This window comes from Entelurus aequoreus, linkage group LG01, assembly GCF_033978785.1.
Source record: "Entelurus aequoreus isolate RoL-2023_Sb linkage group LG01, RoL_Eaeq_v1.1, whole genome shotgun sequence".
NCBI classification, from domain to species: Eukaryota; Metazoa; Chordata; class Actinopteri; order Syngnathiformes; family Syngnathidae; genus Entelurus; species Entelurus aequoreus.
Genome location: NC_084731.1, coordinates 55,078,297 through 55,098,162, shown reverse-complemented (window position 1 = coordinate 55,098,162; position 19,866 = coordinate 55,078,297). Strand labels below are relative to the sequence as shown.

At 42.6% G+C, this 19,866-nt stretch overlaps 1 protein-coding gene across 2 annotated transcripts in view; it reads right to left on the bottom strand.

The window, feature by feature from the left end:
- LOC133654685 (sortilin-like) overlaps positions 1-19,866 on the bottom strand; it is a 96,359-nt gene that overhangs the window by 50,003 nt on the left and 26,490 nt on the right. For both annotated transcript variants that reach the window (XR_009826899.1, XM_062054760.1), the window contains exons 2-4: positions 4,406-4,468; positions 2,018-2,091; positions 1,804-1,906 (exon numbers count right to left, since the gene is read on the bottom strand). Coding sequence is in view for 1 of the 2 variants with exons in the window: in XM_062054760.1 (XP_061910744.1) it covers positions 1,804-1,906; positions 2,018-2,091; positions 4,406-4,468 (240 nt within the window). In the remaining variant the exon portion in view is untranslated. The remainder of the gene's footprint in view (positions 1-1,803; positions 1,907-2,017; positions 2,092-4,405; positions 4,469-19,866) is intronic.

The window sequence follows — 19,866 nt, the reverse complement described above, 5'->3', positions numbered from 1 at the left end:
AAAAAATTAAATCTGATAAACCTATCGATAAAAAGCCGAGCCTAGCGACGCATGCGCATTTATCATAACGCTCTCGCTCTCTCTGCCCCTCCCTCACGAATGCTGCTGCGTGCACAATTTCTTTTGTTTTTAACCCCTTCTTAACCCTGAACGTACATTGTTAATACACGCAACCATAACTCAAAATGCCGGACATTTGAGGCATTTAAGAAACTCCGCCCTGACAACCCCGCAAAAGAGGACATGTCCGGTGAAAAGAGGACGTATGGTCAGTCTATCCTAGCCCGGTCGCTGCTAGCATGCTAGCAGCGATCGGTTTCACCGAACATGTCCTCTTTTGCTAGCATGCTAGCAGCTAACGGGCTATGATAGACTGACCTTCGCTGTCCTTTGCGAAGCTGTCCGGGCGGAGTTTCTTAAATACCTCAAATGTCCGGCATTTTGAGTATTGTTTACACAACGTGCAGTACGCTACTTAATATGTCCGTGTGGAAACTCGTTCGGTACACCTCCACACCGAACCGAACCCCCGTACCGAAACGGTTCGATATACAAATACACTACCGTTACACCCCTAATAACGATAGATGTCAACATTGTGTACGTTCTGAAAGATTAATTTATGATTGTTTATCAAAATATAACTAAAGATGTCAACATTGAGTATGTGCTGAAAGATTCATTTATGATTGTTTATCAAAATATAACTATAGATGTCAACATTGTGTATGTGCTGAAAGATTCATTTAGGATTGTTTATCAAAATATAACTATAGATGTCAACATTGTGTATGTGCTGAAAGATTCATTTATGATTGTTTATCAAAATATAACTATAGATGTCAACATTGTGTATGTGCTGAAAGATTCATTTATGATTGTTTATCAAAATATAACTATAGGTGTCAACATTGTGTATGTGCTGTTAGATTCATTTATGATTGTTTATCAACACATAACTACAGATGTCAACATTGAGTATGTGCTGAAAGATACATTTATGATTGTTTATCAAAATATAACTATAGATGTCAACATTATGTATGAGCTGAAAGATACATTTATGATTGTTTATCAAAATATGACTATAGATGTCAACATCGTGTATGTGCTGAAATGTTAATTCATGATTGTTTATCAAAATATAACTATAGATGTCAACATTGTGTACGTGCTGAAAGATTCATTAATGATTGTTGTCTTTGGTGAAAACTTAACTCTTTTAGGTTTCAGCTTACATTTGATCAATTTTATTTAGACTCGCCAAGTTGGTGCTTTTCGAAACATTTGTTGCAAACATGTGTTTAAGAAATACAAACACGATCATGATAATACTTAAATGGGAAATAACAAACGTTAAAAGTATATCAAACAAACATTTAACAAAGTGATCACTGCAAACGTGTGCATTCTTTGATTCTGCTCCCTTAGACTGGTGTGAGCTGCTCTTCTGGTCGTCATTTGGTAAAATCTTGCACTCTCCCGCCCTTTTTGATTGCCTCTCGAGGAACTCTGAAAAAATGCTTATCCTTTTTGCGATTTGAAATGTTCGTACAGCCAAAAATAACGCAAGCATAAGGCTCAATGGCACCTAGTACCCATTGAGAACAGAGCTAGCTTGACCACCACGCGTATTTAATAGGCGAGACGTGACGTCAGTAACATCCCAACAATACCGTGATATCGTATCATGAGATTTTGATCTTGTTACATCATTTTCTTTGTCTCGTCACTGTACATTCTTAGATTGCATGTTCCACACATTATAAACACAGAAAAAACACACTTTTTTATGAGACTCACCTTGCCAGAGTGGTCCGGGCTGACGGCGATGCCAAACTCGGTCTGGATGAAGGTGTGGTTGATCAGGTGGGTCACATCAGTGAATGTCTTCCCAAAGTTTTCACTGACACACACATAACATAAGGTTGCATTTAGACCCTGACATATTGTTGCTGCAAAGAAAACCGTGTGACCGTTCTGTGTATTGCGGCATCAACACGTGTGCACGGTTTACCTCCTGTAGAGGTTGGACTGTCCGAAGCGCATCATGAACAAAGGCACCTGGAACGTGGTCAAGACCAGCAGCACCTGGCAGAGGAGCAGAATGGCATCATCTATATACACAATCAGTCTTTTGCTTCATCTTTGGCCAAGAGGAAACGTATGATGATAAAACTGTAAATATAACTTGTGAGCTGTATTGGGAGGGTCACTACTCAAACAGTCTTTTCCTAGCAGCTCAGTAGGGGTGTCAAAAAAATGGATTTTCAAATTAATCACCATTCTTATTTGTAACGATTCTCAATCGATTCAAAAAAATCAAAAATCTATTTTTTTAATTTGTATTTGTCCTGTCTAGACACTCAGACAAATCATATTGTTGATGCAGATGATCTATATCTGCTGTACAGATTTACTTTAGAAAACAGAAGTGTGGGATACTTCTCTTGTTGCCTTACTTTTATTTGACTTTATTTAATGTTTGGCTGGAATTTTATTCAACAAAACCAGTTTTCTTTTAAAGTGATCTATTTAATGGAGGAATGTAGTTAATCATAGAACTGGCACCCGATGTTATTAGAAAGTATTGATTTTGAATTGAGAATCGATTCTGAATCAAATTGTTACCCCCTAGAATCGAATTGAATCGTGTGGTGCCCAATGATTCACAGTCCTAACAACGATACCAAGTATTGTATGGTCAACACTACAGTGATTAAATCGATATTGATATCACAGAATCTTTATCGTTTTTGTTCACAAACTCAAGAGGTAAGTCCTTGGACACCGGAGGACTTAAATGGGAACTGCACTTTTTTGGGGGAATTTTGCCTATCGTTCACAATCATTATGGGAGACATGACGATATTTTTTAAACGTATTCTAAAAAGTAAATATATTTGATCAAAAGTCCGCTTACAATGGAGCCTATGGTCGTCGCTCTAATCTGCCTATAGTGCACCTAAAAAACATCCACACACCTCCATTAAGGTTTTATATACATGATGTAAGTAAATGATAAATAATGATAAATGGGTTATACTTGTATAGCGCTTTTCTACCTTCAAGGTACTCAAAGCGCTTTGACATTATTTCCACATTCACCCATTCACACACTGATGGCGGGAGCTGCCATGCAAGGCGCTAACCAGTACATATGTAATGCAGTAACATTTATAAAAACATTCAATATTTATGTATTTTGATCATTTTAAAAATACACAGCCCATTATATTAAAAAAAAAATCACAACGTTCACTTTTTTTTTTCTCGTCACTAAATATTATTCACTGCAGACTTCATGAGAGCCAACAAACATAATACAACATCACCTACTGTACAATGTCTACTGTCCTTAGGATGCAAACTGCTAAGATGTATATCTATATATCTATCTATATATCTATATTTCCATTTACATTGGGGTTTTGTGTCGTTCTCGCTAGTTCCAGGTCCTATATGGCTGTCAAAGTGTCCCAACTTGTTGGATTATATTCTCAGTCGTCTACTTTCCAGGTGAGAGGCATGATTTGTGATTTACAGTAAACTTACAGGGAGCAAGGAAGTGAAAAAGCAGCTGATCAGTCTATGATGTAAACATAGGGAGACAAGGAAGTGATTACGGCGCTGCTCTAAATAGTTTGCCTGCGTTAGCACTTATAATAACACTATCGCTAATACTTGGTCAATATTCAAGTCACGAAACGTAAATGGAGTATTGTTGGCACTTTTTGATTGGTTATTTATCGGATTTTATGGGCGGTATAACGTTTATTTAATATTTAGAATGCATTTAAAAAAATCCATCTGTCTTCATGTCTTTCATAATGATTGTGAACGATCGGCAAAATTCTGAAAAAAATGCAGTTCGCCTTTAAATAAAAAACCAAAGCATTTCAATCAGAGCACATAATGTATTAGGAAATAATTTCAACATTTAATTGATGTTGTTAACCTCCATCCTGTGTTTTTGTCCGATTATAATATTGATCAAAATTTTATAATTTAACGAGCTTGACCATTTCAAGTATCAGTATTGGTATTACCAATACTGCCCTTTTGGATCCTTACCCACATTTGTAGTACTGTATCACCCAAAACTTCATTACATTCATTACATTTTAACTGAAGTGTACCAAACATTTTGGCCGATAGCAAAGAACAATCCATAGATTGGTCGCACCTTTGTATAATCCGCAGGGTTCAAGTATCAATCAGTTAATTGATATAGCCATTAATCACAGCCTCAAAGGGCGTCTTATAGTACTATACCTGTGGGTCAGAGTGAACCTGGGAGTGATGGAGAAGCATCCCAGAATGGATTGTGTTTCCGCTTTAAAAAATTTACAGTATGCTTACCAGTTGAAATACCTGGCCACATATGGCCTACGAGCAAACTCACCCCGGATTCATCTCCAACCCAGGCAAGTGACAGGGAGCCCATGGTCCTTACTTTAAAGTTGAACTGCAGGGGAGAACACAAAGTAAGAAACACATCAGAATCATTTTGATTAGAGCAGGTGCATTATGGGTAGGGATGGGGAATCGAGAACTGGTTCGTTTTGCCCCGGCTCCCAGTGTATCCATTCTTCTCTATCACCCCAGCTGCAGTCATCCGGCGTAAGTACAAGACACCAACTAACATCGCCTATCATGTCAGCGCCATTACCTGTCTAATTGAAATGAATACCTTCTCTTAGATGAACATGACGAGAGATAAATTCTGACTGGTTTGAGTACTCGCTTCAGTTCACAAATGCGGTACCACTCTTCTTGAAAAGTACGCTAAGGCCAGGATAGACGAATGTCACCGAGCAGTGCCTAAATTTGTGGTCAAAGGCTTGCAACGATTTGCCACAGTGCTCCTGATTTTCAGCAGGTGAATGTTCAATTGTAGACAGTAAACATGTTTTGCATGTCATTCTAATATACAAGTGGAATTTAAAAAAAAAGAATATTGTGTAAAAGTTCATTCATGTCTGCAATTTAACTTCAAATGTGAAATAATATGTGATATTAAAAAATTGAGATAAGTCAAGCCTTTATTTTTTAACATTTTGATGACCATCGCTTAGTTTTTGAAAACCCAACGTTTTCTGAGATTTAAAATTTAAGGTTTTTATAAACTGGAAGCCATAATCATCAAAATTATATAAAAAAAAGTTTAATTATCTTGAGTTGCATGTTATGAGCCTATGTCATGTATTAGTTCCACCTTGTAAAACAAAACAAACTCTTGCACAATATTGTATTTTTTTTATGTTTTCACCAATATATTTTCTAGAAAGATGACAAAGATTCTTAAGTTTTGAAAATGTTATTAAATGTTACATTCTGGTGTAATTTCCACGTGTTTTATTTTGTAAAATTCTATCGAATAATGTTTATTTCTTATATTTATTTTCAGAATTTTATTTTATTTTATACTACTTAGGTGCCTCTTACTGTTGGCTTTACTGGGGTAATGGTCACGGTTTAGTGGGCGTTCCTTGCAGCGTGACCCCGGAGGATGCAGAGATAGCAGACGGTATGTACTGTAAGTAAAAGTAGAGAATCGAGGTGCACAGGAAGCAGACTAACAAGTACAATGATCCAGCCCTGAAGAGACCCAGGTGGAATTAAATAGAACTAATTAATTAATTGGGGTGTCATTTTATTTTTGAATGAATCGCGATTCTTATTTGTAACGATTGTTAGTTGATTAAAAAAATATTTTTTAACAAAAAAACAATTTTATTTTTTTTTTTAATTACAAAAAAATGTGGATTTTTTTTTTTTTTGGAAAAGTATATTTTTTTAATCAATTAAGAATCGTTACGACTAAGAATCTTTTTTTTTTTTAAACCTGTCCTGTCCAACCACTCAGGCAAGTCATATTGTTGATGTAGATTATCTATCTATCTATTATATAAGAAAACTGTTTTTGTTTAAAAGAAAAAATCTACCCAAACATTTAATAAAGTCAAATACAAAATATATATATATATATATATATATATATATATATATATATATATATATATATATATATATATATATATATATATATATATATATTGACTTTATTAAATGTTTGGGTAGATTTTTTCTTTTAAACAGAAACAGTTTTCTTTTAAGTAATATAGAAATTTATCACAGCTGTTTATCTTTTTTATGGAGGAATGTGGCACCCAATGTTATTAAAAAGTATTGCTTTTGAATTGAGAATTGTTTCGAATAGAGAATCGATTCTAAATTGAATCGTTACTCCTAAGAATCAAATCGAGTTGTGTGGTGCCCAAAGATTCACAGCCCTACCAATTAAAGAAAATCAGGTGTGCTGGCAGGACATGGGACAGAAAGTAAAAGGTGTTTCAAAACACAGACCAAACAGGAAATACTGACAAAATAAGAGCACCAGGACAGGAAGTGATTCTAAACACAGGAAGTAGAAAACAGAAATAACAGCGCTGGACAGGAATTAAAACCCCAAACTAGGGTTGTACGGTATACTGGTACTGGTATAGTATCGCGGAACTAATTAATCAATTACGGTGCTGTACTCTGTTTGAAAAGTATCGGTTCCCAGGCATGACGGCGCGTCGTCACATTGTGACATTGCTGGTTTTACGAGCAGAGGAGCATGTTTGGCAGCACACAGTCACGGAGTACTTACAAGCAGACACAGTGTGTAGACAGAAAAGGGAGAATGGATGCATTTTGGCTTAAAAACTAAAGATAAAGGTGAAGTTATAACATGCCCTCAGGAAGAGGTGCTTTAAGACATGGCTAGCTAGCAGCGAACATCCATCCGCTGTCTGCAGTGTTTTAGCTACTTCTAAATCACTAATCCTCGCCTCGATGGCGACAAATAAAGTACGTTTGTTACAGGTATCATACCTGCAGGACGAGGAATAGCTAAACATGCTTCATTACACACCATAGGAGGATACAATAGCGTCACCACTAACAAAAGCTAGCACACCTGAATGTAAACAAATGCCATGGGTGGATCTACACCTGACATCCACTTTAATGATACCAAGTACAATAGCGTATCTAGTCGATGCTACTATGATTACATCGATATTTATCGTCACAAAATCTTTTTTCCTTTTTAAAGAATTCATATTATGTTTATAAACCAGGAAATACGTCCCTGGACACATGAGGACTTTGAAGATGACCAATGTATGATTCTGTAACTACTTGGTATCGGATTGATACATAAATTTGTGGTATCATCCAAAACTAATGTAAAATATCGAACAACAGAAGAATAAGTGATTATTACATTTTAACAGAAGTGTAGATAGAACATGTTGGAACAGAAAATAACCAGATATTAACAGTAAATGAACAAGTGGATTAATAATCAATTTTTACAGCTTGTCCCTCATAATTTTGACAAAATTATAGAATATAAATGATATGTTACTGCATATATTAGCAGACTAATTAGGAGCTTTTTTTTGCTTACTTACTACTAAAAGACAAGTTGTCTCGTATGTTCACTATTTTATTTAAGGACAAAATTGTTATTCGATTGCAATACGAAACATATGTTTAAAGTATCGTAAGATTTTTTGTTAAAAAAAAACAAATAAAGCCATTTTTTTGTGGTCCCCTTTATTTAGAAAAGTATCATAATACATTTTGGTACCGGTACCAAAATATTGGTATCGGGACAACCCTACACCAAACACAGTAAAACATGGCTCAACTGACAGTCATGTTACCTCTAAACCAGGGGTGTCAAATTCAAATACAGAGTGGGCCAAAATTTAAAACTGAACATAGCCGCAGGCCAAGGTTGAACAAATTAACCTTTTAATAGGGACCCAAACAAGTTTTGCATTGAATATTGAACAAGCAAGGCTTCTATAACTTTATAGTGACATGCAAAATCAAGTTTCAAATAATAATAATAATAATAAAAAAATATCAATGGCATATCAAATACAATTTAAATAAAAATGGAATGCCTCTTTTCTATTTGCAGCCTTCTGAGGTAAATATCAACATTAACTTTTTCCACAGGACAATACATTTGAAAATTAAATAATGAATAAACCAACCATTCAGGACTTTAAACTGCTCAGTTTGCAACACACTGATCTAATCTGATGTGCCCAAGCCAGATACCTGGCATCTTTTCTTGGATGCTAGTTCATTAATGTCGGGGCTCAGGCTTTAAGCTGAGGCAACCTTCATTATCGAACGAAGGTGTTCATCAGTCAGACGTATCCTGTGAGACGTTTTCATCATCTTCATTGAGGAGAAAAGTTGCTCACATAGATAAGTGCTGCCGAACATGGAGCAGTTTGAGCAGCTTGGGTGCGGAGCTGAGGCATTGTGTCAGGGATGAATTGTGGAAACTGTGCGGCGCCAACAGCATCATACTTTGCCTTCAGCGTGTCATCACACTGGACTTCAATCAGCTCCATTTGGAGGTTAATTGGTGCTTTTTCCACATCAACTGCGAAGGGATTACTAAGGAGTTCAAATCTACATTTCTGACCATCAAAGTCGCCAAATCGCCGGCTTAACTCAGCGCCGAGTACACTGAGTTTTTCAGCAAACTGTGCGCAGTAGGCGGTAGAGCATACTTGCCAACCCTCCCGATTTTCCCGGGAATTGCCCCTCCCGAAAATCTCCCGGGGCAACCATTCTCTCGTATTCTACCCGGACCACAGTCTTGGGGGCGTGCCTTAAAGGCACTGCCTTTAACGTCCTCTACGAGCTGTCGTCACGTCCGCTTTTCATCCATTTTAACAACATGCCGGCCCAGTCACAAGATATGTGCGGCTTACACACACGTGAATGCAACGCATACTTGATCAACAGCCAGGGGGGGAGGTTTTTGTAGGGGGAAGAAATTTGGCGTGACACAGCACACCACAACACAACAGAAGAAGAAGAAAAAAATATAAAGATGGCAATGCCGGCAGCAAACGTGGTACGCGACAAACTAAAAAAGGGAATACTAAAGATCAGGGGAAAAAAATAACAATAATAGTCAACACTTTCTTAATGGAAATGACAATAATATTATAATAATGATAAATAATACTATCACGCATTAATATTTCTTAGCCTCTAATGCGTGGCCAAGAGATATTAATGCGTGGCACGCATTGAATGTCTCTGCTGCATTGGATCAGTCTCCTTTCTTTAACAGGCAAAAGCTTTCTAACCTCACTAATGCCTTGCATCGTCTATATTAGATATATAACAACGGGCAGGTGGCGGGCGGTTGTGGTTTTGATAAAATGTTAGTTCGGGTGGATGGCGGGTGGATGACGACTTTTGTGATGCGGTTGCGGATGAAATAATTGCCTATCCGCGTATCTCTACTGTGAACCCACACCAAACAAGAATGACAAACACATTTCGGGAGAACATCCGCACCGTAACACAACATAAACACAACAGAACAAATACCCAGAACCCTTTGCAGCACTAACTCTTCCGGGACGCTACGAAATACACCCCCGCTACCCACCAACCCCCCCCCCCACACACACACACACACCTTGTAGCGTCCCGGAAGAGTTAGTGCTGCAAGGGGTTCTGGGTATTTGTTCTGTTGTGTTTATGTTGTGTTACGGTGCGGATGTTCTCCCGAAATGTGTTTGTGATTTTTGTTTGGTGTGGGTTCACAGTGTGGCGCATATTTGTAACAGTGTTAAAGTTGTTTATACGGCTACCCTCAGTGTGACCTGTATGGCTGTTGATCAAGTATGCTTGCATTCACTTGTGTTGGTGCGTGCAGAAACCGCACATATTATGTGACTGGGCCAGCAGGTCGTTGGACTGGATGAAAAGCGGACGTGACAGCAGCTTGGGGCAGATTTTCGGGAGGAGCACTGAAATTTGGGAGTCTCCCAGAAGGGTTGGAAAGTATGAGAATTACTGGTGTCACCGCGGCACCGCCGCTGTATATAATCGGCGGGCCAGCTCTAGTGTTAATTTGATATTGCCTCAAGGGCCAAATTAAATTACACGGGCCAGAGTTTGACACCCATGCTCTAAAATCAACAACATTTATGCTAATCCATCTTTTTGTTTACTTAAGAGAACCGGTAAAGAACCAAATCTTTAAGCAGACTCGAAAGTGGAATCGGAACCGGAAACATTTTATTGATTCTCATTATGTGTGCCTGTGTGTCGCTGCACATTTGCCACACCAATCCAGAAAGAACCGTCCTGACTGTGCAAAGTAGTGTGTGTGTGTGTGTGTGTGTGTGTGCGCGTGCGTGCGACCTACATTCAGCCCGAGTGACAAAGCTGCAGCCAGACAAGGAGACAATCGCTTATGTTCCGAACACAGCAGGGACTCGCTGAGCAGCAGCCGGCAGCAATTACTGTTCCGCTATTAAGATTGAATTTAAACGTTTACAGTTCAGACATTGAGTTAGGGAAGATTTATAGCCCTGTGTGAATCCAAACCACCTCCTTGCATCGTATCCCGGCCAATGAGAGTCCTGGTGGCGAGCAACATTCCAGTCTACTCACGTGGAGCCAGGTCCAAGTGGACAACAAACATGGCTGCCAGTCAGCACTGGAAATATACTCTCGGCTATCTTTTGCTGCTGAGGCAACAGTGTTTACGAGGTGGAAAGGCGCCATGAAAGTACACGTCGGTCTGCCAGGAAGTGCCTGCATAAATCGAATAGAATAGAATAGAAAGTACTTTAATGATCCCTGGGGGAAATTCAGCACCACAGTTCGCTCACAATAGACAATAATAATAATAAATAATAATAAATAATATAATATAGATAATATATATATAATATATAATATATGAATAATATAAATATATTCTACATATATTCTACATTTAAGTGCAGTCAAGGAACATGTGCATTATACAGTCTGATGGCTGTCGGTATGAAGGACCTCCTGTGTCGTTCCGTGTTGCATTTTGGGAGTCTGAGCCTTCCAATGAACATGCTCATTCTCTCCGCAAGGTCCGAGTGTAGTGGGTGGGAGGTGTTGTCCATAATGGCTAGGAGTTTTGCTAGACTTCTCCTCTCTGACACCACCGCCAGAGAGTCTAGCTCCACTCCCACCACGTTACTGGCCTTCTCTACCAACTTGTCCAGTCTGTTTGCGTCCCTCGCTCTCAGCCTGCTGCCCCAGCAGGCCAAGGCGTACAAGAAGGCGCCCGCCACCACCGACTCGTAGAACATCTTCAACATCTTTGTACAGACGTTGAAGGATCCTAGCCTCCTGAGGAAGTAAAGGTGGCTCTGTCCCTTCTTGTAGAGTGCTTCAGCGTATTTTGACCCATTCAGCATGTTGTTGATGTGTACACCGAGGTATTTATAATCCTCAACCATGTCCACATCGACCCCCCTGATGGAAACAAGGGTCGCCGGAGTACTCCTCCTCCTTCCCAGGTCCACAACCAGCTCCTTGGTCTTCGTCACATTGAGCTGGAGGTGGTTCTTTCCACACCATGTGACAAAGAGGGCCGGAATAAGGAGTCACGATAAATTGGCCACAGTGTGTGAATGTTGTCTGTCCATCTGTGTTGGCCCTGTGATGAGGTGGCGACTTGTCCAGGGTGTACCCCGCCTTCCGCACGAATGCAGCTGAGATAGGCTCCAGCACCCGCCGAGACCCCGAAAGGGACAAGCGGTAGAAAATGGATGGATGGATGGATGTCACACCGATAAATCCGATACCATTGAAAAATTAAAAGGCTCCAAAGAGGCGAGATTACACACTGTGCTGTAGGTGTGCTAGGGCAGGGGTCGCCAAACCAAAATGTTGAAAGAGCCATATTGGACCAAAAATACAAAATAAAAATCTGTCTGGAGCCGCAAAAAATTAAAGCCTTACATAAGTGTTATAATGAAGACAACACATGATGTGTCAATATTAGCCTACTATCAAAATGACGTTAAAGTTAAAGTACCAATGATTGTCACACACACTAGGTGTGGTGAGATTATCCTCTGCATTTGACCCATCACCCTTACCCCCTGGGAGGTGAGGGGAGCAGTGAGCAGCAGCAGTGGCCGCGCCCAATAATCATTTTGGTGATTTAACCCCCAACTGCTATATTAGTCTACTATCAAAATTACTTCAAAAGTCTTATACAAGTGTTATAATGAAGACAACACATGGTGTAAGTGTCTATATTAGCTATATTAGTCTACTATCAAAATGACTTTAAAAGTCTTATATAAGTATTATAATGAAGACAACACATGATGTAAGTGTCTATATTAGCTATATTAGTCTACTATCAAAATTACTTCAAAAGTCTTATACAAGTGTTATAATGAAGACAACACATGATGTAAGTGTCTATATTAGCTATATTAGTCTACTATCAAAATGACTTTAAAAGTCTTATATAAGTGTTATAATGAAGACAACACATAATGCAAGTGTCTATATTAGCTATGTTAGCTTACTATCAAAGGCTGACGCAAATCTTCGTTGACAGAAATGTTTTATTTTAATTTTTATTCTACACATTTTTGCAACATAGATGTGTGTGTCCAATTTTAAGGAAACGGCAGGTTGTCTTCTTCTAATGGATTTATTACAATTTTTGCAAGCTGGGTAACGTTTGCTGTGGTCTGGAACAACATGGGACACAAACAACTATCATAAATGCGGCCACATTACATACAGATAATGTGTCATGAGACATGCAAATATAAATTAAATACACAGTTGACATAAGTAAAGGAAATTAATAATGCATAATGATGCAATATGTACATACAGCTAGCCTAAAGAGCATATTATCATCGATTAGCTTGCAGTCATGGATTGGCCAAATATGCCTGATAAGCACTCCAGCAAATAAATAAAATCAACAATAACTTAAACTATCATTTTAGCCAAAGTCAGCCAGCTAAACTTTGTCTACGTCAATTCAAGCACATTTTAAAGCAGCGTCAATTTGCAATGCCGTAAAAAAAAGGCACAATAACAAATGCGAACCACACACACACACACGCATACGCACTCGCACTAATGCAGATGTATCATAAGAACAAATATACAATCTATTAAAACGCCAACATTTTAAGAATTAATAAAATATACAGTATATATACCTAAGAAGGTTCTCATTCATCCAGATTGTTGTCCTCTCAGGGCGTTCAATCATTCGCAACTGGACTGCTTGGTGTCACGGTCGGTAAAACTGGTGGACCCAAATGCAGAAAAGACAAGCCGAATTAAAGTTCAAGGGTTATTATTAATAAAACCAGAGGGAAAGGAGGGCGCTCGTAGTCCTTGGCTTGGCAGTCCAGGAGAGCACACTGAGGCTAGCAGGCTGTGGCAAGCAGGCTGAGGCTAGCAGGCTGAGGCTAGCAGGCTGAGACTAGCTGACTGTGGCTAGCTGGCTGTGGCTAGCAGGCTGTGGCTAGCAGGCTGTGGCTAGCAGGCTGAGGCTAGCAGGCTGAGGCTAGCAGGCTGTGGCTAGCAGGCTGAGGCTAGCAGGCTGAGCAGGCACACACGGCAGGTAGGGAACACATGTAGAAAGGTGAACGATCTGGCGATCGCGCCGAGTGAAGTCCAAACATTTGAAGGCCGCAGGTGATGAGTTGATGGCAGGCAGGTGAGTGATTAGGTTGCTGGGATCAGCTGTGCCAGGCTGAGAGCTGGAGCCACGCCTACGCCCAAAACACGCCCACTCTCCCAAAGACACACACAGAGACAAACAGACAGACAGAGACTGTGACAGTACCCCCCCCTCCAGGAACGCCTCCAGGCGATCCCCCAGGCTTCCCCGGGTGACTGCGGTGAAAGGCCAAGATGAGGGAAGGGTCCAGGATGAAGCTGCGCGGCACCCAGCAACGCTCCTCAGGTCCATACCCCTCCCAGTCCACCAGGTACTGCAGACCTCTACCCCGACAGCGCACATCCAGCAGCCGCCGGACTGTGTAGGCTGGGTGGTCGTCGATGACACGGGGGGGGTGGGCGTATCAGGGGGAGACAGTGGGCTGGTCGAAACAGGCTTCAGTTGGGAGACATGGAAGGTGGGATGGACCCTCCAGCGTGCAGGTACTTTGAGCTTAACTACTGTTGGATTGATGATGGAAATTATTTCATAAGGGCCAACATACCGGGGTGCAAGTTTCTTTGAGTCCACCTTCAGGGGAAGGTCTCTAGAGGAAAGCCACACCTGCTGACCTGGCTGGTATACAGGTGCCGGACTTCGGTGTTGGTCAGCATACCGACGATTTCGCTCCACAGAGCTTAGGAGGGCAGCACGGGCATCTTTCCACACCTTGCGGCAACGCCAAATCTGAGCCTGGACTGAAGGTACGGAGATGTCCTCCTCCTCAGCAGGAAACAACGGAGGTAGGTAACCTAAGGATACCTTAAATGGTGACACTCCCGTGGCCGCACAGGGTAATGAGTTGTGGGCATACTCAACCCATACCAGGTGGGTGCTCCAGGAGGAGGGGTTCTTAGCAACGACACATCGGAGGGCCGCTTCTAGGTCTTGATTTGCCCGTTCCGTTTGCCCATTTGACTGAGGGTGATAACCCGAAGTCAGACTCACAGTGGCTCCAATGGCCCGACAGAAAGCCTTCCAAACCTCCGAAATAAACTGAGGCCCTCTATCCGAGACCACGTCTGAAGGAATTCCATGAAGACGGAATACATGATGGACCATGAGGTTGGCTGTTTCCAGGGACATGGGGAGTTTGGGTAGAGCCACGAAATGCACTGATTTGGAAAATCTGTCCACTAGAGTGAGGATAACAGAATTTCCCTGAGAAGGCGGGAGGCCAGTGACAAAGTCCAGTGAAATATGAGACCAGGGGCTGCTTGGGACTGGCAAGGGATGGAGTAGGCCAGCAGGTGGTCGATTGGAGGATTTTCCACAGGCACACACAGTACAGGCAGACACGAAGGCACGGGTATCAGCATCCATGGTAGGCCACCAAAAGTGTCGCTTGAAGAGAGTCATGGTGCGGCCAACTCCTGGGTGGCAGGCAAACAGGGAAGTGTGTGCCCACAGAAGAACCTGTGAACGTACAGCATCAGGCACAAAGAGGCGGTTATCAGGACCATTACCCAGGTCTGGTTGGTCTTGCTGAGCCCTTCGGACCACCGACTCAATCTCCCAAGTCACTGCGGCCACCACACAAGACGCCGGAAGGATAGGCTCAGGACTGGTAGGACCCTCCGAAGTGAACTGACGTGACAGGGCATCCGGCTTGACGTTGCGGGATCCTGGACGGTAGGTCAGTGTGAAGCGGAATCGACCAAAAAACAAAGCCCACCGGGCCTGACGGGAATTGAGACGCTTGGCAGACTGAATGTAGGTCAGGTTTTTATGGTCTGTCCAGATGATGAATGGGTGTTCTGCTCCCGCAAGCCAGTGCCTACATTCTTCCAGAGCGAGTTTGACAGCCAGCAGCTCCCTGTTACCTACATCATAATTGCGCTCAGCAGGTTCTAGCCGATATGAGAATAACGCGCAAGGATGGAGCTTCTGGTCCTTGGCAGAACGCTGGGATAGTACAGCCCCCACTTCAGACTCTGAGGCATCAACTTCCAAGATGAACTGGCGTGAGGAGTCAGGATGAATCAGGACAGGGGCTGTGGTAAAATGTCTCTTAAGCTCCTTGAAAGCCGCGTCAGCCTCTGCTGTCCAAGTGAATGGGACAGACGGAGATGTGAGTCTTGTGAGGGGTGCGACCACTTGACTGTAGTTCCGGATGAACCGGCGATAAAAGTTTGCAAAGCCAAGAAAGCCCTGGAGACGTTTAACTGAGGTTGGTTGAGGCCAGTCTACCACAGCTCGCACCTTTTCGGGGTCTGCCTTCACTTGACCACTCTCAACGATGAACCCGAGGAACCTTGTGGACTGAACATGGAACTCACATTTTTCTGCTTTAATGTAGAGCTTGTTCTCAAGAAGGCGCTGGAGCACTTGTCTGACATGAACCACATGTTCCTCCGAGTTGCGGGAGAAAATCAGGATATCATCCAGGTACACAAAGACAGAGCGGTTAATCAGGTCTCGGAGGACATCGTTCACCAGAGCTTGAAAAACTGATGGGGCATTAGTCAAGCCAAAAGGCATAACCAAGTATTCGAAATGACCAAGGGGAGTCTTAAAGGCTGTTTTCCATTCATCACCAGCTCGGATTCGAATCAAATGGTAGGCATTGCGAAGGTCTAACTTGGAAAACACAGTCGCTTCTTGGAGGGGTTCGAAGGCAGATGCCAGCAAAGGCAGTGGGTATTTGTTTTAATGGTGATATTATTCAACCCTCGAAAATCTATACAGGGACGTAGAGTGCCATCTTTCTTTCCCACGAAGAAAAAACCTGCACCGAGTGGGGAAGATGAGGGTCGAATAATGCCTGCAGCCAATGAGTCATGGATGTACTTTTCCATCGCCTCTCTCTCAGGGCGGGACAGGTTGTATAACAGACTGGAAGGCAGGGGAGCTCCTGAAAGCAGGTCAATGGCACAGTCATAAGGGCGGTGCGGAGGGAGGGACAGCGCGTGTTGCTTGCTGAAGGCCTCTTCTAAGTCATGGTAGACAGAGGGAACCTTGGACAGATCTGGGGGCTCTGCGACAACTGGAGAGACTGTGTCCTCAGCAGGGGAGCGGGCAGACCGCAGGCAGGTGGAAGAACAGTAGGAGCTCCAGCTCACCACTTTGGCTGCAGCCCAGTCAATGTGAGGATTGTGAAGTCTTAACCAGGGCTGACCAAGGACTACAGGAGCATGAGGAGAAGAGATTATGTGGAATTGGATTTGTTCAAGATGATTACCGGAGACAAGGAGGTGCACAGGTTCGGATTGGTGAGTGACACGAACAAGGAGTCGACCAGTCAGGGAATTTGCTTGCAAGGGTGAGGGAAGTGGCTCGATGGTAATGCCCACTTGGGAAGCAACGTCGGCGTCCAAAAAGTTCTCATCCGCCTCCGAGTCCACCAGAGCAAGGAGAGACAAGGACTGGGATTGCCAACGGAGAGTAGCAGAAAACTGCATTCGGCATAGGGACTTAGGGGAGGAGACAGCTTGGCTCACCAGGACCCCCACTGTTACTGGTGAGCCTACTCTTTTGAGTCGCATAGAACACGTGGCAAGGAAATGGCCAGGTTGACCACAATAGAGACACACGCCTCCTTCTGCGGAGGCGCTCTTCAGGTGTAAGGTGAGCCCGGCCCATCTGCATGGGCTCCTCAACAGGGGAACTGGAGGTTGAGGCTGTGCACATTGGCAAGCTGGGCTCGGCCGGCCTGGGTCTAAAGCTGGGGCGTTCCGATGACCTGCAAGGAACGGGGTCAGCTTGCCACAGGGCCATCTGGTCAGAGATGTTGATAGCTGCAGTAATAGCTTCGTTTAGGGACAGCTGCTCATTCCTAAGAGCAATCTCCCTTCCAATGACTCGATTAAGCCCATTCTGGAAAGCAGTGAGAAGGGCCTTGTCATTCCAGCCAGACTCCACCGCTAAGGACCGGAATTCACAGGCAAATTCTCTTACTGAGCTTTTCCCTTGACGAAGTCGCAACAACTGTTGACCTGCTTGCTGCCCTCGTATAAGGTGGTCGTAGACCCGCTTCAGTTCTGCAGATATCAATCAATCAATCAATGTTTATTTATATAGCCCTAAATCACAAGTGTCTCAAAGGGCTAGTGCAGCAAAGGACTGGACTGCAGGGGATCCTTGCTCACGAAGGGCATTGAAATAGCTCAAAGGGGGCCCCTGTAGCAGGTTGGCTACGTAAGCGATTTTGGCTGCCTCACGGCCAAAGCGAGAGGTCTGAGCATCAAAAGCAAGCTGGATCTGAGTTAAAAATTCACGACATGTGCTAGGATTGCCAGAGTACTTATCAGGCGGGGGGATGTGTGGCTCTGCAGCAGGGACAGCAGGTGGTGCAGGTGGTTCGGGTTGTGGTTGAGCTTGTTGATTGATGAGAGTGGTGAGCTGGGTGGAAACGCATGACATCTGGTCAATAAGTTTCTGCAGTAGTTGGTCATGGTTTCCCAAACGCTGTCCTTGATTGGCAAGGGCCTCTCTCACACGGTCAAAATCTGCTGGGTCCATTGAAAAGAGCCAGATCGTTCTGTCACGGTCGGTAAAACTGGTGGACCCAAATGCAGAAAAGACAAGCCGAATTAAAGTTCAAGGGTTATTATTAATAAAACCAGAGGGAAAGGAGGGAGCTCGTAGTCCTTGGCTTGGCAGTCCAGGAGAGCACACTGAGGCTAGCAGGCTGTGGCAAGCAGGCTAAGGCTAGCAGGCTGTGGCTAGCTGGCTGTGGCTAGCAGGCTGAGGCTAGCAGGCTGTGGCTAGCAGGCTGTGGCTAGCAGGCTGTGGCTAGCAGGCTGAGGCTAGCAGGCTGTGGCTAGCAGGCTGAGGCTAGCAGGCTGAGCAGGCACACACGGCAGGTAAGGAACACATGTAGAAAGGTGAACGATCTGGCGATCGCGCCGAGTGAAGTCCAAACATTTGAAGGCTGCAGGTGATGAGTTGATGGCAGGCAGGTGAGTGATTAGGTTGCTGGGATCAGCTGTGCCAGGCTGAGAGCTGGAGCCACGCCTACGCCCAAAACACGCCCACTCTCCCAAAGACACACACAGAGACAAACAGACACAGACAGAGACTGTGACACTTGGTTTGTCTCGGAAGACAAACTTCATCAGTCTGTTGAAGACTACTTCAAATCTCCTCTTGGATCACAATTTTTCCGACTATGGTTATTTGTCAAATCTTCGTTACGGCCCTACCCACACACCCCCGCTCTCATGTATGCTCTCTTGCAGCAGCCATGCAGAAACTATGTCCGAATAATTTAAGTTACGGGAATCTGTGTGGTCCGGAGTGTATTCGTTTTTTTAGTTACCGTATTTTTCGGACTATAAGGCGCACTTAAAATCTTTTCATTTTCTCAAAACCTGACAGTGTGACTTATAACCTGGTGCGCCTAATGTACAGAATAATTATGGTTGTGCTTACCGACCTTGAAGCAATTTTATTTGGTACATAGTGTAATGATAAGTGTGACCAGTAGATGGTAGTCACACATAAGAGATATGTGTAGACTGCAATATAACGCCAGTAAACAACACCAAAACTTTAAATGTTCCATTGAAAATAAAGAACATTACACAAGGCACTCAAAAATCTGTCAACATGTTTTAGTACGACTTTGAAGCCGCACCGCTTGATGGACTGTCGGTCCATTTCGGCTACCGTAGTCAGAGATACAAGTATTACTATGGTGTGTGTATAAAGACCGCAAGATGGCACCCATTAGCAGACATGTTATCTGCCGTTTTGTTTCACAATATTATGCAAAACCAACTTTTCTTAATTTCTGGTAACTGCTGATCTGTATATGGGATCTGCATAAGTCCTGAAAATTTGCGCAGGTCCGCCACTGTAGTCCGTGCCGATGCCGTAGTCGATATGCTTTTTCTTTTTCACTATCTTCTTCTTATGGGACATTCATCCTCTGCTGTTGCCATTTCTAATATAAAGTAGTGTAAAGTTCTAACTCATATCTCGCTACGGAAGCGCTAAAAACTACCGGTGTAGTGAGTTTATATAATTCACCCACAGAACTTTAGTTATTAGAGAGTTCCGGTCGGACGTTTTTTTTCACGGCACACATTTCCGGCATTGTTGTTTTTTTGTTTTTGTTTTTTTATGGTCATAAAAAAATACAATCATGTGTGCTTACGGACTGTATTCCTGCAGACTGTATTGATATATACTGATATATAATGTACGAACCAGAAATATTAATAACAGAAAGAAACAAGTGTGAATGAGTGTAAATGGGGGAGGGAGGTTTTTTGGGTTGGTGCACTAATTGTGAGTGTATCTTGTGTTTTTTATGTTGATTTAATAAAATTTAAAAAATTAAA